The 19,358-nt window shown below is 39.7% G+C and overlaps 2 protein-coding genes across 4 annotated transcripts in view; one reads left to right on the forward strand and one right to left on the reverse strand.

The window, feature by feature from the left end:
- RALGPS1 (Ral GEF with PH domain and SH3 binding motif 1) overlaps positions 1 to 19,358 on the reverse strand; it is a 624,901-nt gene that overhangs the window by 285,936 nt on the left and 319,607 nt on the right. The window lies entirely within an intron of this gene.
- Positions 1 to 19,358, forward strand: part of ANGPTL2 (angiopoietin like 2) — a 61,119-nt gene that overhangs the window by 10,054 nt on the left and 31,707 nt on the right. Inside the window, exon 2 of the mRNA XM_069082708.1 lies at positions 9,866 to 10,725. Coding sequence (XP_068938809.1) covers positions 9,912 to 10,725 — 814 coding nt within the window. The 5' untranslated portion in view covers positions 9,866 to 9,911. The remainder of the gene's footprint in view (positions 1 to 9,865; positions 10,726 to 19,358) is intronic.

Below are 19,358 nucleotides of genomic sequence, written 5' to 3' on the forward strand. Positions count from 1 at the left end.
GAGACTGTAAAGAAACAAGACACTTATATCCCATCTAACAGTTAACAAAAAAGGATGAAGGGATTTGCTTAGCCATAGCAGAGGAAGAATATTCAACAATGATAGTCAGTAAAGGCACCATGTTAATTTAAGCAGAATGCAGCTCCCCTGAGTTTGCCATAGTGGTCCATTGGTCAGGCATCATAGAGTTGGAACTCCAAGGAGCTTTGAGGGTTAGTCAGTTTCTTGAAGGGTGACTATGAGAGCTCCAGAGGTAGGGTTGCAGTCTAGACTAAGAAAATTCTGCCCTAGTTTTCAAGGACACCAAAAACTGAGAGGGCTTGAAAATCCTCTTCCTTTGTCTGGCCTAAATTCTCTGTGCTTTCCTACCACTATTTAGACACAGGTGGTTTTTGGAAATTACTTTGCCCATTGCTAAGCTTTGCTATGAGGAATGAATTAAGACAAGGTTCAACATTCACAGTTCCCAGGACTTAAACGTCTAAATGAGGTTCAAATTCTTCATTTAGACTCTCCTTAGCCTGGTGTGTGAGTTTCTTCTTCCCACCTCAGCCCCAACATGGCCTTTTTCCTCCCAAATTATTAAAGCCCTTTCACACAGTGTTGCCTGCAACACGATCCTTCAAGGGAATGTAGAGACCCACAAAATATGGCAACATCTCCCTGCAGTGAGGTCATGCCACAGGCCCAATCCATGAGCTCAGAGACATTCCATTTGGGGCTGTATGATGCCTCAGACCTATGGAAATCTCATTTAAGTGTTTAAACACAGTCATGAGAATTTGTCAAAATGTACTTGATTTTTAGGAAGCAAACAAAGAAAGTTTGTGCAGAATGGAAACTTCTAACAGCACGACGTGGAAAAGCAATTTAAGACTCTATTGCTTCAATATTAAGAGCCAAGGAAAATATTTTGATTTGTTTTTATTTATTTAACTTTTGAGGGGGGGTAGAAATCAGAAAAAAATCTTTCCTATGAAAGTTGTCTTTCTCTCCACTCATAAGATGATAGGGATGTTATTAAATTTCTTCCCTTGAGACACAATTCACCAAGTAAACATTAAGAGGATAAAAGTAAACTCACTCATTAATAGCCACTGAGAACAGCCGACCTTGTGAGACAGGAATCAACCAGGATGATTAACTTGGCAGAATATTCTTGGGATTCATTTCATTTAGTTATTAAACAATAACCAGGACTCTTCAACATATATACTTGGAATTTCAACTGATACTAAAATATCATTTGAAATACACCCACCTGATGTCTCCTATCAGTTCCTCATTGAGTCAGGGAATGACTCTGGGACCCAGAACCCTTTGCCCATGGAAGGCAATCTCTGGCAGGTTCTAGCAAGTAGAAGAGCCTTTGAGAGTGGGTCTGACTAAAGATCATGTGCCTATTACCTGAGAATTGGCTGGGCCAGCATGGCTTTAGCACAGAGAGGGTGTTTATCCCGAGAATTGACCAGAGTGCTGATATTTTTTGGCCAGGGTAATGCATTAAGTCAGCCACTGGGGAATGGAGGGGTTGCCATTTTCATTGGTAGAAGAAGTACCAGCAGAAATCAAGGATCTTGAAGTACTGAGGCAATTGAAACACAAATCCCCACTTTATGTCTCTGTTCTAAGAGACCTTCTGTACAGCAATAAAAGGTATACTGGTAATGTCATAGGCAATTCTCTACCAAGTGAAGTCTCCTGGAACCAAAAAAGACTATCTCTTAACAATAATTCAAACAGATTTGGAGAAATAGCTCACCCAGATTTCCCACTGGGTGCTCACTGGACAGAGTGTTTGGGCTGTTTCAGCCACTAAGAGAAGGACCTCAAGGAAACCTGGAACCACTACGGAAGGAGGCAGATGAGTAAGCCAAAGGCCGAGCAGCAGCCTACTCCTGCCAAAGTCTTGAAACACTGCCCAGTTTCAATCTTCGGGGATGGTAAGAAATCACACCAGGTGAAGTCTGGCTTTATGCCCAGGCGAACAATCAAGAGAACTGCTCCTCACACAGAACCACTTTGGGAGAAGTGTAGGCCTCAGGGGTGAAGAAGAAATTCCCCCATCAAACTCGGGAAGGGCTGGCATGTTTCAGTCTATTTTACTCCAAGTATCATGCTAAAATGGGCAATGAGCACAAGTCCGTGGTAATTTCCAATACTGAAAACATGGAAATATTTGATCTAGCTGGCCCTGTGGTGGTGATATAAGAACAGTGGATGAACGTTTATAGAGAAGTTGACTTTAGCTCAGAGTATAGGAAAACTTTCTAATAATCAGAAGTCATTGGATTATAGGTTTAGATCTGGAAGGGACCATAGAGACCATTTAGTTCAACTCCCACATTTTAGAAATGAGAAACTGAGGCCAAGAGAGAATAAGTGACTTGTCATATAGTGAGGCAGAATTTGAACCCAGGCCTTTCTGACTCCAAGTCTAGAACTATGCTATATACTATACTGCTTTCGAAAAGTGGAATGGGCTACCTCAAGAGGTTGTGAGTTTCCCATCACTGGAAAGCTTTAGGCAGAGGCTAGATGGTAACATTTCAGGGAAGCTGTAGGGGGTTTCTTAATTGGGAGGTGTTGGGTTAAACAGATTTAGAGCTAGAAGCAATCTCTAGGGCCATTTAGTCTGAGTCCTTTATTTTACAGAAGAGCAAACTTAGACCCACACAAGCCCAACATTATATAGGTAGTGTCAGAGGCAGGGCTTGAATCCAGGTCCTCTGACTCCAGAGCCTGCATGGACTCTTTCCACTGTACAATACTATCTCCCAGATCCTGCAGTTTTATTAAACGTAAGACCAGATAATGAGATAAAAAGCCAGGTGTTAGATGAGGCGGGTCTATTCATGGAGGTAAAATCTGGTGGGAGCCATTTCACAAGGCACCAGAAGTATGTAAAGATGTGTGAAGAAGAGTAATGACCCACTGAGGATGGATGGTGAGTTAGAAAAGCAGTAAAAGAAGGGTGTAATTGAAGATTATGTTTCAGGAAAGATTCTGTGAGGGCATGTTGACACATATCTATAATCTCTGCTAGGAGGGAAGGTTGAGGCTGGTGGATCTCTGAAGCTCAGGAGTTTTGAGCTCCAGTAGGACTAAAAGCCAATTGGTTATCCTCACCTTGGGAGCAGAACGCTATCATTCTGTCTAAGGAGGGTCATCACGACCCAGGATGGAAACAGCAGACAAAATTTTCTATGCTTAACACAGCAGTGGGGTAGGGCCAGTAAATGGCTGCTGAACTTCCAGTGTGGGTGTGAAGGGAGACCTAGTCTCAAAAAAAAAAAATCAGTAGTGAATCATTAGCAGTTCAATTTGCAAATTGCCAGAGGATGGTTAAATAGCTGTCAATATAGACTTGTTAGAAAACACAGAAGCAATCCTTCTGGAACTGTGCCAAGCTGGGTTTGTATTGGGTGTGGGTGAGGATGTGAGGAAGAGCTCATTGCAGTGAAAACAATCTCTTGTTGGTAAGCGGCAGATAAATTTCAGTGTAGGAAAATCTAAAGTTGGAAGGGATGTTGGTGGCATTTAGTCCAACTCAACACCCGTTCAGGGACATCCCTATGACATCCTTCACAAGTGGTTATCCAGGCTCCTGTGAAAGAATGTCCATGGAAAAGCTGGATTGAGCTTTCTCTGAGGCAGCCCATTCCATTTTGGGGCACATCTGATTCTGAGGAAGTTTTTCCTTATCTTGAGCCAAAGTCTACCTCTTTGAAATTTCCACACAAGACTATTAGCCCTCTGGGGCTAAGTAAAGCAAGTCTAATCCTTTTGCTAAATGACATCCCTTCAAACGCTTGAGAATAATGATCATGCTTCTCCCTCCCCAAAGTCTTCTCTACTCCAGGTAAAATATTCTCAAGTTCTTCAATTGATTTTCAAATGACATGGTCTAGACATGGTAAAGCTTATCAATATCTTTTCTAAAATCTGGCATCTAGAATTGCATTTGTTCCTTTGTTAAAACTTCTGATTTTTTAGAAAATTAGCAGAAGACATAGTTGTCTTGATTTAAATAACTCTTTATCTTGTCTCAATAAAGATCACTGGAAGAGCTGGGAAAAGAGAGTTATTAATCAGTTGCCTTGGATCATTGTATTGAACAGAGTAGCCAATCCTTTGTGGTTGATCATCATTACAACATTGCCATTACTGTGTACTATAATCTTCTCGTTCTTCTCATTTCACTTTGTATCCGTTCATATAGATCTTGCCATGTTTTTCTGAAACTACCTCCTTGTCATTTCTTATAGCACAACAATATTCCATTGTAACAATATGCTACAACTGAGTGCAAATTGAAGTATATTTTTCTTACATTCTTTATTTTTCTTGTTTTCTAAAACAACAGCTAACATATCATAGTACATGCCATCTTTGGGAGGGAGGGGGAGAAAATGTAAAACTTATGGAAGTGAACGTTAAAAACTAAGAATTAATAAATTAAAAAATAAAATAATGGCTAATATGGAAATGTATTTGGCAAAATTTCATGTGTGATTGATATATTGCTTGCCTTCTCGGTGAGTGTGGGAGGGATTGAAGGGAGGGAGAAAATTTGGAACTCAAAATTTAAAAAGAAAGAATTTTTAAAATAAGCAATAGGGGTTAAGTAGCTTGCTCAAGGTTACATGGCCAGTTATTTCTGGGTGGGTGCTAAGTATCTGAGCCCGGATTTGATCTAGGTCATCCCAACACTGGAGCCGGTGCTCTTACTCGCTGAGCCACCTGGCCGCCCCTAAGAAAGAATGTTTTAAAGAAAAAAATGGATTTTTTTTAAAAAGTGGAATTAGTTGAGGCTGGAAGGAATGGTTCAGTTCAGATGTTGCTCCAGGGTCTTTGCCTACCTGCAACATCTTTATGGTATAGGCAGATCATCAAAGGAATCTCTGTTGCTCAAGAATTGTGACTTAGTAGCGGACTTAGAAGAGGAACAGATGAGGAAAACTCTGGTCACATCTACCTGGAGCACTGAATAGCACTGTGAATTATCCTAGGTGAACTTCCCCAAAATTTTCTGTCCCTGGATAAGATGTTGGTGTCCAGCATCGTCCATCAGCAATATTACAATGAGAATGGAAGTTCAGCAGGATTGCAATCACTGGCATCATTGCAAATAAAAAAGGCCAATTTCCCTGGAGATGGATCAATAAGAAGATCCTATATAGGGTGTCCCAAGAGCCTTAGTGCAGCTTCAAGCTCTAATAGTTTAGGAAACACTAATCCTAGTCCTAGAGTAGATAGGGAAAAAGAAAAACAAAGGACATTTAATAATTGGGGATTGCCCCTTGACGGGGAACCCTTAGATATTTAGGAAGAGTGCCCAAGGGGAGTTGCAACAAATAATTGTTTTAAGCCCTTCTGGACTTCAAAACCAAAGAGTCTTGTGCACTTTAGGATACATGAGCCAGAGCCCAGGGGGAGGGTGCAAGCTCCAGCTCTGCCATTTTGAAGCTGTGGGATTCTGCAAAAAGTTACTTTTCCTTCCAAGCCCCAGTATAGTTTTGCCATTAGATAAAACAAGAGAAAGTTTGGAAATCGGCCCTTCCCTTAAGTAAATTATGACTACCAGTGGGTGAGGCAGACAGACAGATGGGGTGGAGGGGTTTTCTGGCCTAGCAACAGAGCTTGGTTGCCCTGTTTAATGAGCTGTTTGTCACTCTGCCTGGGGTTACCCATGTTCTCAAAATGAAACACCAGTTATGAGATATCTTGCCACTGGCTGAGATTGACTCTGAGCTCTGATTATTTTTATGAGACAGCATGAAGTAGTGGAAAGAATACTGGATCTGGGGTCAGGATATACCTATGTTCAAATCCTACTCCTAACATTTGCTAGAATTCCTAATTTCTCTGAACCTCAGTTTTCTCATCTGTAAAATGGGAAATAATAATACATGTAGTACCCACCTCACAGGGTGATTGTGGGGATCAAATGACATAATGAATGTAAAGTGTCTTGTAAACTCTCTAGGAATATATAAATTTTAGCTATTACTATTAATGAAGGAGCAAGAAGGAAAGCAGTTATTCAAATAACATTTTGCACTTGACTATTTCCCCACTGACATGAATAACACCGAATATTTTAGGGCTGATCTTCTGTTGTGTGAATTCCCATCAATGAAATTCTCTCTTAACATTAAAAATAAGCATTCTGCAACTTGCAGAGTCGCCCAGGCACTGAAGAACGATATAATAACAATAATAAACGCTAACATTTAGCACCTCCTACATGCCAATGTAGCTTCATGCAATATGTATCTGGACTTAGGTCCTCCTGACTCCAGGGTAGGTGCTCTATCTATTGGACCACCTAGCTGACCTCATTTCTTTTATTCTTTAAGCACATAGGTGCCAGGGAGGGTATATCCAGCTTTAGAGTCTTCCCGCCCCCAGCAAGGTGGGGATGATAGATTAAAATACCATACATCTAGACTGTATAAAATAATAGAAAAGTCAGAAAACACATAACAGCCTTTTCTCTCTTCCTTCACACAGCCTTTCATTTCTTCCCCCTTTGAGGCCCTTATCATGAAATATTGTATACTATAACTAGCCACGTTTGTGGTTTTTCCCCCTTTGAGGTGATAAACCTCATTAGGACAGAGACTAGGGCTTGTCTAAAATGTCTATTTCTTTCCACAGCATAGTGTTGCTTACAGTGATAGTGCAGTAGAAATAGCCCTGGGTTGGGAATCAAAAACCTGGGATTAAACCCTTACTCTTATCCTTATTATGTGTGTAACCTTGGACAAATCATTTAACTTCTCTGGGCCCTGGTTTCCTCATCTATAAAACAGATAGCAATAGCATCCCCATTTTATAGTTCTCCCTGTTTTAGAGTTGAAAAAATTGAGGCAAAGAAAACTACCTCAAAGTATTAAATATAAATGCTTTGTAAACATAAAATGTTTGCGTTTTAAATTTAATTATTGTTATTATTATTTTAAACATTTGTTTTTAAAACTTTGAGTTCCAGATTTTTACCCTTCTACCCTCCTCACCCCTCCTCACCCCCTCACCCCCCCACCCCCCCACTGGGAAGATAAACAATTCAATAAAGGTTATACATGTGTAGTTATGCAAAACATTTCCATAGTAGTTATATTGTGAAAGACTAACTATAATTCCCTCCATCCTATCCCACCACCCATTTATTCTAATTTTCTCCTTTGACCCTGTCCCTTTTCAAAGGTGTTTGCTTCTAACTACCCTCTCCCCCATTCTGCCCTCCCTTCTTTCATCCCCTCTCTTATCCCCTTTCCCCCTACTTTTCTGTAGGGTAAGATACCCAGTTGAGTATGTATGTTATTCCCTCCTTAAGCTAAATTCAATGAGAGTGAAGTTGGCTCATTCCCTTTTACCTTCCTGCTCTTCCCCTCCATTATAACAATTTTCTCTTGCCTCCTTCTCCCAATATATTCCTCTCTCACCTTTTCATTTTTTTTTGGATATCATCCCTTCATATTCAATTCATCCTGTGCCCTCTGTCTATGTATACATGTACATACATATGCACACACATATATACCCATATACCCTCCTATACATATATACATATGGATACATATATGTACATATATATATATATTCCCTTCAACTATCCTCATACTAAGAAAAGTCTTATGAGCTACAATGATCATTTTTCCATGTAGGAATGTAAATAGTTCAACTTTAATAATGATTTCTTTTTCCTGTTTACCTTCTCATGCTTCTCTTGCTTCTTGTATTTGAAAGTCAAATTTTCTGCTCAGCTCTGTTTTTTTTTAACAAGAATGCTTGAAAATCCTCTATTTCATTGAATGACCATATTTTCCCCTGTAGCAGTACACTCAGTTTTTCTGGGTAGGTGATTCTTGGTTTTAGTCCTAGCTCCTTTGACCTCCAGAATATCATATTCCAAGCCCTTCGATCCCTTAATATAGAAGCTGTTAGGTCTTGTGTTATCTTGATTGTGTTTCCACAATACTCAAATTGTTTCTTCCTGACTGCTTGCCGTATTTTCTCCTTGACCTGGGAACTCTGGAATTTGGCTATAGTATTCCTTGGAGTTTTCTTTTTGGGATCTTTTTCAAGAGGCAATTGGTGAATTCTTTCAATTTCTATTTTGCCCTCTGCTTCTAGAATATCAGGGCAATTTTGCATGATAATTTCTTGAAAGATGTTGCCTAGGCTCTTTTTTTGATCATGGCTTTTAGGTAGTCCAACAAATTTTTAAATTATCTGTACTGGATCTATTTTCCAGGTCAGTGGTTTTTCTAATGAGATATGCCTTCTATTTTTTCATTTGTTTGGATCTGTTTTATAGTTTCTTGATTTCTCATAAAGTCATTGGTTTCCATTTGCTCCAATATAATTCTGAAGGAATTATTCTCTTCAGTGAGTATTTGAAATTCCTTTTCCATCTGGGAAATTCGACTTTTTAAAGCATTCTTCCCCTCATTGGCTTTTTGAGCCTCTTTTGCCATTTGCATTAGTCTATTTTTTAAGGTGTTATTTTCTTCAGTATTTTTGGGGGGTCTCCTTTAGCAGGCTGTTGACTTGCTTTTCATGATTTTCATGCATCATTCTCATTTCTCTTCCCAATTTTTCCTTCTTTCCTCTTACTTGATTTTCAGAATACTTCTTGAGCTCCTCCATGGCCTGTAACCAATTCATATTTTTCTTGGAAGCTTATGATCCAGGAGTTCTGATTTCATTATCTTCCTCCTGTTCCATGCTTTGATCCTTTTTGTCCCCCAAAAAGGATTCTATGGTCTGTTTGTGCTTTCTCTGCTTGCTCATATTGCTAGCCAATTACTTGACTTTTCAGCTCTTTGCCATGGTAGAACTTTGCTTCCAGATTGCAGAGAGCTATGTCCCAAATCACTGGGGTTTTTGCAGCTGCCAGAGCTATTAGGAGGGCACCATCTCTTCAGTTCCCACAAGCTCAGGCACACTGGCCACATACCCAAGGACTACCTCCTAATACTGAGATTCAGATCCAAGCTGGTTAAAGCAAGAGCAATTACCCTCTGAATGGTTGCTTAGTCCCCTACAATCTGTAGACCCAGACCTCTAGAAGCAGCCAAGAGGCAGCAACTGCAGCCTTTGTGCCTCCACCACTTCTTGCCCCAGGGGGAGGGGCTGGACTGTGCTCTTCTCCACCCAATTGCAGCAGAGTTCCCAACTGACCTTTTACTTTCTTTTTGGTGTTTATGGGTTGAGAATTCTGTAAACAGCCACAGCTGCTGGTGGTTCACTCTCCTGAAGTCTGCTGCTAGTCCACGTGGCTCATGGGAGACTGAGCTCAGCTCCCAGCCCTGTGCAACAGACCCTTCCTGTCGGCCTGCTGGGCTGCCTTCAGTGGGATATTTGTTTCTCTCTGTCACTTTGTGGGTTCTGTAGCTCTAAAATTTGTTTAGAGCCATTTTTTTACATGTATTGCAGGTGGTGGGAGCTGGAGCTACATGGAGGTCCTGTTTTTATGCAACCATCTTGGCTCTGCCCCCCTGTTAGTTATTATAATTATTAATAGATCCCTTCACTTTGGTGTGCTTTAAGATTTATGATGCACTTTCTTTACCATACCTTTATGCAGTGGGTAGTGCAACTATTATTGTACCATTTTATAGATGATGAAATAAAAATTTACAGAAGAGCTAATAAAGCGTCATATGATGTTAATAATGTAAACTGTTATAATAAACTATTAATTTAAGATTTTTTAAAACAGATATGTGGACTCGAACCCAGGTCTCCTAGTTCTAGGTCCAAGATGCTTTCTACTACCACAATTAAAGAATGCTTTCAACTCTACAGAAAGAAGGTGATCTATATATAATCTTTTATCTCTGCTCACTTCCAGGTTTTCTTAGATTTCATTGACAGCAGATAAACACTTCTAAAGGACCATGAACACAATGAGACTGGCCTGCCTGGTACTGGCTGCTTTAGTAGGAGCTGCTGCTGGCAAAGCAGATGACTTAGGAAGCAGTGAAGAGGGAAGGGAACAAGAATTTGTTTATCTGAACAGGTATAAGAGAGCCAGCGACTCTCAGGACAAGTGCACCTACACATTCATTGTGCCACAGCAGAGAGTCACTGGGGCCATCTGTGTCAATTCCAAGGAACCTGAGATTCAGCTTGAAAATCGTGTACACAAGCAAGAGCTGGAGCTACTGAACAATGAGCTTCTAAAGCAGAAGAGACAGATTGAGAGCTTGCAGCAGTTGGTGGAAGTGGATGGCGGGATAGTCAATGAAGTCAAACTCTTACGTAAGGAGAGCCGCAACATGAACTCTCGGGTCACGCAGCTCTACATGCAGCTCTTGCATGAAATCATTCGCAAACGGGACAATGCTTTAGAGCTCTCCCAGCTTGAGAATAAGATACTCAACCAAACGGCTGACATGTTGCAGCTTGCCAACAAATATAAGGACCTGGAGCACAAGTACCAGCACTTAGCCACTCTGGCCAACAACCAGTCCACCATCATTGCTCAGCTAGAAGAACACTGTCAGAGGATGCCAGCTGCCAGGCCCATCCCACAGCCGCCTCCTCCACCACCACCAAACCGGGTCTATCAGCCTCCCACTTACAATCGGATCATCAACCAGATTTCCACCAATGAGATTCAGAGCGATCAGAATTTGAAGGTGCTTCCCCCAACTCTTCCCACAATGCCTACAGTCACCGGCATCCCAACCTCAACCGATAAACCATCTGGTAAGTCACTCTTTCTTCATAGTCAACCACAGAGATTTCTTTAGGAACATCTACTCTAAAAACAGAAGGATGAGTACATTTTTGTACTGATTACCATTGGCAATCATTTAATAGGTAGCACTGAATTTGGAGTGAGAAGACCTGGGTAAATTTCTGACCCTCCTCCCTCCTATTATTTCTTTTGGGTGACATTGGGAAAGTCATGCAACTGTTCTGGGTTTCAATTTCCTCATTTGTAAGATGAAGAGATGAGATTAGATCAACAGCTCTCAAATTTTTTGGTCTCAGGAGCTCTTTACACTCTTAAAAATCACTGAGGATCCCAAAGAGCTTTTGTTATGTGGGTTATATCTACCGATATTATATTAGAAATCTAAACTAAGTGTTTAAAATAATTTATTCATTTAAAACAATAATAAATCCATTATATGTTAAAGTAAATAACATTTTATTCTTTTAAAAAACATCTTTTCTAAGACAAAAGAAATTTAGTGAGAAGAGTGAAATTTTTTTTTTCACAAATTTTTGCAAATCTCTTTAATATCTGATTTAACAGAAGATATCTGGTTTGTCATATGTGCTTCTGCATTCGATTTTTTATGATTTGTTGTTTGGTTGAAACACATGAAGAAAACCTGGTCTCAGATAAAGGCAGAAACATTTTAATGGGCAATAACATCTTAGTATTATTAGGAAAATAGTTTTGACCTTGCAGACCCCCTGAAAGGGTCTTGAAGAAAACGAGGAGTCAAGTGGCCGCACTTGGAATAGGTGATGTCTAAGGTTTACTCTATTTCTAACTTCTATAATTTGGTATAAAAAAAGATAAATAATAACTCATATTTCCATGGCATTTAAAAGTTTACCAGGTGCTTTTCCCATAAGTTACGTGAGGTAAAGAGTACAATCATCATTATCCTGAGTTTTCAGAGTCTCAGAGAGGTGAAGTGATTCCTTCAAGGTTCCATGACTAGTAAGTGGAGGAGCAGAGCTACAAATTACCCAGTTCCTTTAATTTTGTATCTCTAACTCTTTCTACTAAACCATTCTGTCACATAAAATTCATGAGAAAGGAACATGAGAAAGGTATTGAAGGTAGTGAAAGGTAAATAAAGGTATTGAAAACAAAATCTGTAAAGAGAACTTTTTTTAAAGACCAACTTGATTTTGATCTACAGGATTATGTCTATTTTGAATAAGTATGCCAGAGGAAGAGATAATATCAAATTCATTTCTTCTGGGCATTTTAAAATGCCAATACTTTTTTTTTTGTTGATGACTGTTCTTTAATATTCAACTTTGAAATATATAATTTTTCTGGAAACAGAAATATTCCATCTAGTGACATTCTAGTTCCCTAAAAGAAATTGGGTCAAACAATGATCCAGAGACAGTGAGTTTCATTGGAGCAATAACAGAGGGGAGGGCAAGGAAAGGGAAAGCAGAGAAGGTGGTGATAAGAAGGGGAGAACAAGGTTAAGGAAGGATAGAGGAGAAAAGGAAAAGGAATGGATATGAAGGAGAAGGGAAGAAAAGTGAGAAGAGGGAGAAGAGGAAAGGAGAGAAGAAGAAAGAAGAAGAAAAAGTGAAGCTTATCCTCTTTTCCTTACCTCCTAATGGTCCTATTATAAAAAGACTCTAAGAATATCAGAGAGACTGCATTGGTTTCTGGTAGCCTATGCTATCTAGGTAAAAAGGTAAAACAGCTAAAAAGTTTTCCCACAATATGTTAGAGTTAGATCACACCTCAGAACAAAGAACAGCTGAATTGAAAGGGAACTTAGAACACAGAATAGACTTTGGAATATGGATGTTAGCCCACAGAATCTCAAAAAGAGCCCAAACACAAAGTGTCAGGGCTGAAAGGGAATTAGACCATAGGATGTCATAAAATAGAACATGAGCTATTAAAGGCAGCAGGGGCATCTAATACAATTCAGCACTCCACACTACCACTCCACCCCCTCAACCCCTGCCATGAGTCACAAGAGGTAATTGACTTTACCAGTTATCCAAAGAGTTAGTGGAAAGACTAGGAATCTTCTGCACCCTGATCCAGTTTCATCTCCCTGCATTATTTTGCCTTTCTGTGCAAGTGTTAAATACCTTGCTTTAAGAAGTGTCATGATTTTTTAATTATGTGTCATGATATGACACTAACTTTGTAAGTCAGATAAAATAAGTGGTTTCTCACATCGGAAAATATCATAAAATAGTAATGGAACTCACCTGGATTTCAAATATTTTTTTATGTATATATTACTTCTTATGGACAGATCTATTACCTAAAGCAAGCAATAAATACGTGGGAAACTTTGACTATGTAGATTTTTTCTCATTTTTTTTTATTTTTAAGAAGAAAGAGCAAAGATGCTAGGGTTTCACCTGAAAAGAGCAGTAGTGAGATGGATGGAGAAAAGGAGAAAAGTAATAGGGGAAAGGTACCACTGAAGACAGCAGGAGCTATGTTTGAATGTGCAATTGCCACATTGCTGCAATTCACACTGGCAATAGGCTGTCTTTGTGCTGGGGAGCAGCTCCCTGTAAGTCATTCCACACAGGAAGTGTGCAGGTTGGGGGTGGGGTGGGAGTTGAGGGTAGGAACAAAAATTCAGGGCTCAGTTTGATTTTGCTGACCAGGTTTTCCCCTATATCTCTGAATTGCTTCACCTTTCTTTAAGATATATATATATGTATATATATAGTCTGTTTCACAGTGGCCACAATGAAATCTCAATTCAAATATGTACAAGTATACTGAACAATAGCAACTCACATGTCTATACATTAAGGATTACAGGTGCTTTTCTCATATCAACCCTGTCAGGTGGGTATTTTTATCACCATCTTACAGGTCAATAAACTGAAGATCTGAGACTTTAAGTGGTTTGTCCAGGGTCATGCAGCTAGTAAGTATCTGAGCTGGGATTCCAACCCAGTTCTCCTGACTCAAAGACCAGCACGTTTTCAACTTTGCAACTGAATTTCAGGTTTGAACTGAAATGACCAGGGCCATTGAGCACAAGACTGATGTCCCTGGTTCTAAGCTTTCTTCACTCTATAAAGTCATCAAGATAATCTTCCTAATGTAGTGCTCTGATCACTCTTCTCCCCTCCTCAAGACCCTTCAAGGGCTCCTCATTGTCTAATGGATAAAATACAAACTCCTTAACCTTGTATAAACAAAAATATTTTAGTCCTTATAGATAGACTATAGACCACTGAGTTCATCAATTGAAATTTCTTCATTTTACATATGAGAAAATTCAGGACTAGGGAGGTTAAGTGACTTACCCAATGTCACACAGCTAGGGAGTGGCAGACTTAGAATCTGAGCCCAATTCTGATTCCAACTCCAGCACTATTATGTAAGGCCTTCTACAACCTAGCTCCAACCAAGTTTTCCAATTTGGTTTCATTCTGCTTACCTTCCCACACTCTACATTCCAGTCTACCTGGACACCTATCCCAAGGTAGTCTACCATCTTTAATTGGCCTGCTCTCTCCTACCTTTCTGTATTTACACAGATCATCCTTTGTACCTGGGTTCTCCTCCTTCAATTCTCAGCTCATCTACCACATCTTCCATGCATTTCGCTAATCTCTGCAACCAAAAGGTTTCTACCTCCCCAAATTTTCCTAGAGTACTTGGTCTGAATTTCTCCTCTGCTTTATCACACAGTACTTTGTTTTATAGTTATGTCCATGTAGTCCCTCTTACCCTAGGCAAATGTAAACTTCTTAAGGGAACTTTCCAACACTTGGCATAGGGCATAGTACAATGGAACATTCTAGGTTGTGAAAATAAAATGAGATAATATTTGTAAAGTGCTCTGTAAACTTTAAAGCATTATATAAGTGCTAGCTATTATTAATGTAGCATTTGTAGTAGCGGTGGTGGTGGTAGCTGTAGCAATAGCAATAGCAGCAGCAGCAGTAGCAGTAGTAGAAGTAGTAGTAGTAGTAGTAGTAGTAGTAGTAGTAGTAGTAGTAGTAATAGTATTTAATAAATATTTGCTGCACTGAATCAAATTGAATGGAATTAAAAAGCATTGTGCATAGTACGGGCACAGGGTTCAAACACTTCCTAGCGGCATGATTCTGGGTAAGTTATTTATCTTCTCTGTATCTCAGTTTCTTCATCTCCTTGATGATCATTAAGGTCCTTTCCTGTTCTAAATCTATAATCCTATGATCCCTTCAGTAAAATGAACTAATGTATGTAGAATAAAAGAGAATCGAAGATTACAAGGAACACTATTTCTAAGTGAGGACAGAGGGAGCTGACTAATAACTAATAATAACATAGCCTAACACAATGACCCATTTTCCTTAGATCCAGCTGGCCCAAGCCAAGTACTGTAACAGCCCCACAGAAAGATAGAGTCCAAAATGCCACTGTATGAAAATTCTCCCACTTACTTTATTGATACTGAAGTATAGGATATTGAGCCTCCCCACTCCTTTACTCAGTGATTGGCTAGACATCTCTCAACAGTCTTTCTTAAAATGTTAGGGCTAGAAGAGATGGATCTAACTGAGGGCTTCTTTACCTGGGGTTTCATGAGAGCAGCCTGTAGATAGATTTAGGGGGAATCTGTGAGCTTGGATAGGAAAACAATTAATTTTCACAAACTTTTAACTAAAAATTAGCATTTCCTTTAATTATTCAAAAACATGTTTCTGAGAAGGGTTTGGTCCATAAGCTTCACTAGGCTGCCAAAGGGGGTGAGGCCACAGAAAAGGTTAAGACCCCTAGTCTAGTCTGAACCCCTCATTTTACAGAGAAAGAAGGGAAAGTGAGTGGTCCAAAGTCTCACAGCTAGGGACTTGAATCTGGGTCTCCATCCTTCAAATCTAGCTCCTTTTCTATTCACAGCTAGAAAATTTTAAGTTCTAGTTATTGGGCCATATTCTCCACACATAACTGCCCCCTCCCTAACCCTCATTCCCTGGCTGCCTGGAAGCCAGGGCAGAGCAGCCCTTTCAACTCTGTGGACCTTCAAAACTGCAAGCAGGGTCTTCGTCTTTCTTCTCTTCCTCCCCCAGCATTGTCTGATCCCTCTGTTTCTGTTCCATTGCCTTATAAACAGCTCAGAGCCATAGAAACACAACAGACAAAAGGCAAGAAAGCCCTCATGCCCGAGGAACGCAGCAACAGACAAAGGCTGACTTTCCTTTGGTGGTATCAGGATTAGCCAACAGGAACGAGAGGATCATCTTTCAGTGAGAGGCAGAAACTGCTCCTGGAGGCACAAGATCCACTGTTCCTCTCCCTAGCCAAGAAAGCACAAAACTCTTATCAAACTTGTTTCTGATAACTCTCAGTTGGCACTTGCCTCTCTTTGTCTGGGTCTGCTCCTAAGCTAGAATCACGGTCATGCTTTCCTTTCTCTCCCAGCCATTCTTCTCCTAACATGTGCAGTCAGAATCTCCTGTGTATATAGAGTTTATTCACTTTCACCACAGTAAAATTATAGCCCTAAGCAAGAGTCTGTTGAACATTTGCTTTTATTTATAAACCTTATTGAGATGCTGGAATGGGAACTAGTAGGCCTCAGTTTTGAGTCCCAATTCTTGCCAGTTATTGACTGTGTGACTTCAGTCGAGTCACTTAACTTCATTTTAAAAATGAAGAATTCGGATGAGAAAACTCATAAAGTCTCTTCCAGTTCTGATAATTGTGATTCTATGCTCTTAGCCTGTGGATTTGTCATATTTCTTCCCCAGAGCCCTTCAATATAACTCAAGGAGACAAATATTTGTCAAGCACCTGTTATGTACACTATGCTAGGTTCTAGAGGCACTGGGGAGGTGATTCAAAGGTAAGAGAGTTCATTTGGAACCCAGTTCTGCTACTTACTACCTATGTGGTCTTAAGCAAGTTATTTTTTCCTCTCAGGGCTTCAGTTTTCTCATCTGTAAAAGCAGGGAGTTATATTAGATATAGATAAGATAGGGTGTCCCAAAAGTCTTAGTACAGTTCTTTAGTTATTCAAGTTTTAAAATTGCACTAAGACTTTTGGGACGCTCTGTATTTAAGATGTCTCCCAGCCCAAACTCCCTAAATACCTGTCCTCTTGGAATCTACAATCTTGTTGTATCTGTTGTTCAGTTACCATAGCAGCACTTCCACTAAGGTAGTGAAAAAGCCTTAGAAGGAACAAAAGGAACAATCCTATCCTTCTACTTCTAAGAAATGTTCACAGAACCTCAAAGTTGGAAGAGATATTGGAGGGACCCCCTGCCCAACCCCCTACTCAGAGCAGGAATTTCCTTTATAGAATTCCTAACAACTTCAAGTGACGGGGAAATCACTACCTACGGGGTACTCCGTTTCATTTTGGGCAACTTTTTCTAGCTCTCATTCAAGTATACCTACTTTTAAAAGAAAACAACGTTCAGGATAAAGTCTTAATATGACCACTATTTGAGTTGAAGAAATTTTACGACAGAGAGGCTGTGAGGCTTAATACAAAGTCCAAGCACCTGAACTATGAGTCCCTACTTCTATCACTCATTATCAGCCATCAGCAATTCTTCAGCCTCATATCTGTAAAATGAGGTTGGATTAGAATGATTTTTAAAGTTTCTTACAGTTTTAAAATCCTAAAATACCATGAACTTTTCAGTAAAGACAAAAGACTTGTAACACTGACCCCTCTAAAGATCAAATCCTCCTCAGTCTAGTCAAAGGGAAGGGGAAGGGGGGAAAGTGGAATTACATGCTAGCAAGGACTGGTGCTAGGACCAAGCGAGTCAAGCAAACACACAAATATGCCATTGTCAGACAATCATGACCAGTGGAAATCATTCCAAACAGAACCAGAAGGTAGAAAAGAGTAAAAAAACAACAAAATGATACTTTTCCTATCTTTGAAAACTAGGGAAAGTAATTTCCTCTCATTGAACCATGGCTTCCCCATTTATAAATTGGGGGAGGGGGTTACAAAATCCTTTCCATATCTAACATTCTTTGATCTTAAATCATCTTGATATCACAGACATAAAGTGGTCAACTAACTTGGCTGCTGCTAAAATAAAGCTAGGTAGATTAATTAAAATCAAAATGAATTGGTTAACTTTGAGCAGAGGCCAAATCTGTGGGTAGGGGCTGCTGGTTCCCTACAGGAAGAGAATCTAGCCAATACAACCTGGGGAAAATTAGAAAAAAAGGTTTAGTGTTGCTGCTAGGTTACACTGTGTTCCTAATTTCATTTTAATAGGCAGAATTAATGACTTTCTCATCAGGAAAGCCCATGAGCCCTGATGGAACTTTATGTTTAATGCCTGACATAGGAATCACTTTCTGTTCCTGTCTTTTCCCATAACTGAGGTGGAGTGTGGGTTGGTAAGTCACTAGCTGGTGGACAGACTGGGCACAAGGCCAGCAGAGACCCTCCTATGACCAATGAAGAAATATGGGAAAATATTCAGTGGGACTTTTCCTATTTATTTGAACTGTGTCCTTGCTTTCTCAATGCACATGTTAACTTCTATCCCATCATTTGCCTCACCCTCACCAATCCCTACCTCAGGACATATGTTACCTAATTTCTTTGTAAGTCAACTAGCTGACATATAAACAAGTTGCTTACTAATTCAGGCGGTCCCTGATTCATGAACATCTGCCACCCTCTCCCCCAGAGGAGAAAACACAGAGACTAATTAATAGAATGTGTTAGAGGGAGGAACTTTAGAGATCATAGAATCCACCGACCTCCTCATGTTACCGATAAGGAAAATGAGATCTGGGGAAGGGAAGAAGCATTTATCATATACCTGCTATGTGCGAGGCACTGTGCTAAGTGTTTTACAAATATTCTCATTTGATCTTCACAATAACTCTAGGAGATAGGTGCTATTATTATCCCCATTTTATACTTGAGGAAATTGAAACAGACAGTTTAAGCTACTTGCCCAGGGTTATACAGCTAGGAGGTGTCCGAGCCTGGATTTGAATTCAGGCTTTCCTGCCTCCAGACACAGCACTCTATTGGCTGCACCACCTAGCTGCCTACTACAAAGCAGAAGAGAATCGTCAAAGAACGCACAACTAACAGAAGAGCTTCAAACTTAGCTCCTCTGACTCTAAATTCAGTTTTCTGTCAAATTCAATATCATTGGGCAGGTGAGGAGGAATATTTCCCTTTTTTTCCCAAACAAGTGAATTTAAACCATCTAAATCAGTTATGTTGTGGTATGATGGAAATGACACTATACTTGGGGTCAAGCTACTTGGGTTTGAATCCTGACTCTTAATACTTATTAACCGTGCATTCATTAGCCTCTCTGGGCCTAAGTTGACTTCTCTATAAAATGGAGAAAGCAGTAAAAGTACTTCCTATCCCACAGGGATTGGTGATTTAAAAACAAAAACTCTTTGTAAATATTAAAACACTATAAAAATGTAAGTCGTGATCATTCTGTGAGATAAATGTAGAGAACTGACTTCCTTTATTATAATGTAAAATAGTAATACAATATAAAATATAAATTATGATCTCTAAGATAAATGTAGAGTTGTCTTCCCTCATACAAGCGTAGAGAAATAACAAGAGGTTGATGCTTGAATCACTTCTCTAGGATAGCTGGGAGTATAAGACAGTGTGTTTCTGACATCCTAAATTGGA

This window comes from Petaurus breviceps, unplaced genomic scaffold (assembly GCF_028583685.1).
Source record: "Petaurus breviceps papuanus isolate PSGF00001 unplaced genomic scaffold, PetGlider_PUasm1.0 171, whole genome shotgun sequence".
NCBI classification, from domain to species: Eukaryota; Metazoa; Chordata; class Mammalia; order Diprotodontia; family Petauridae; genus Petaurus; species Petaurus breviceps.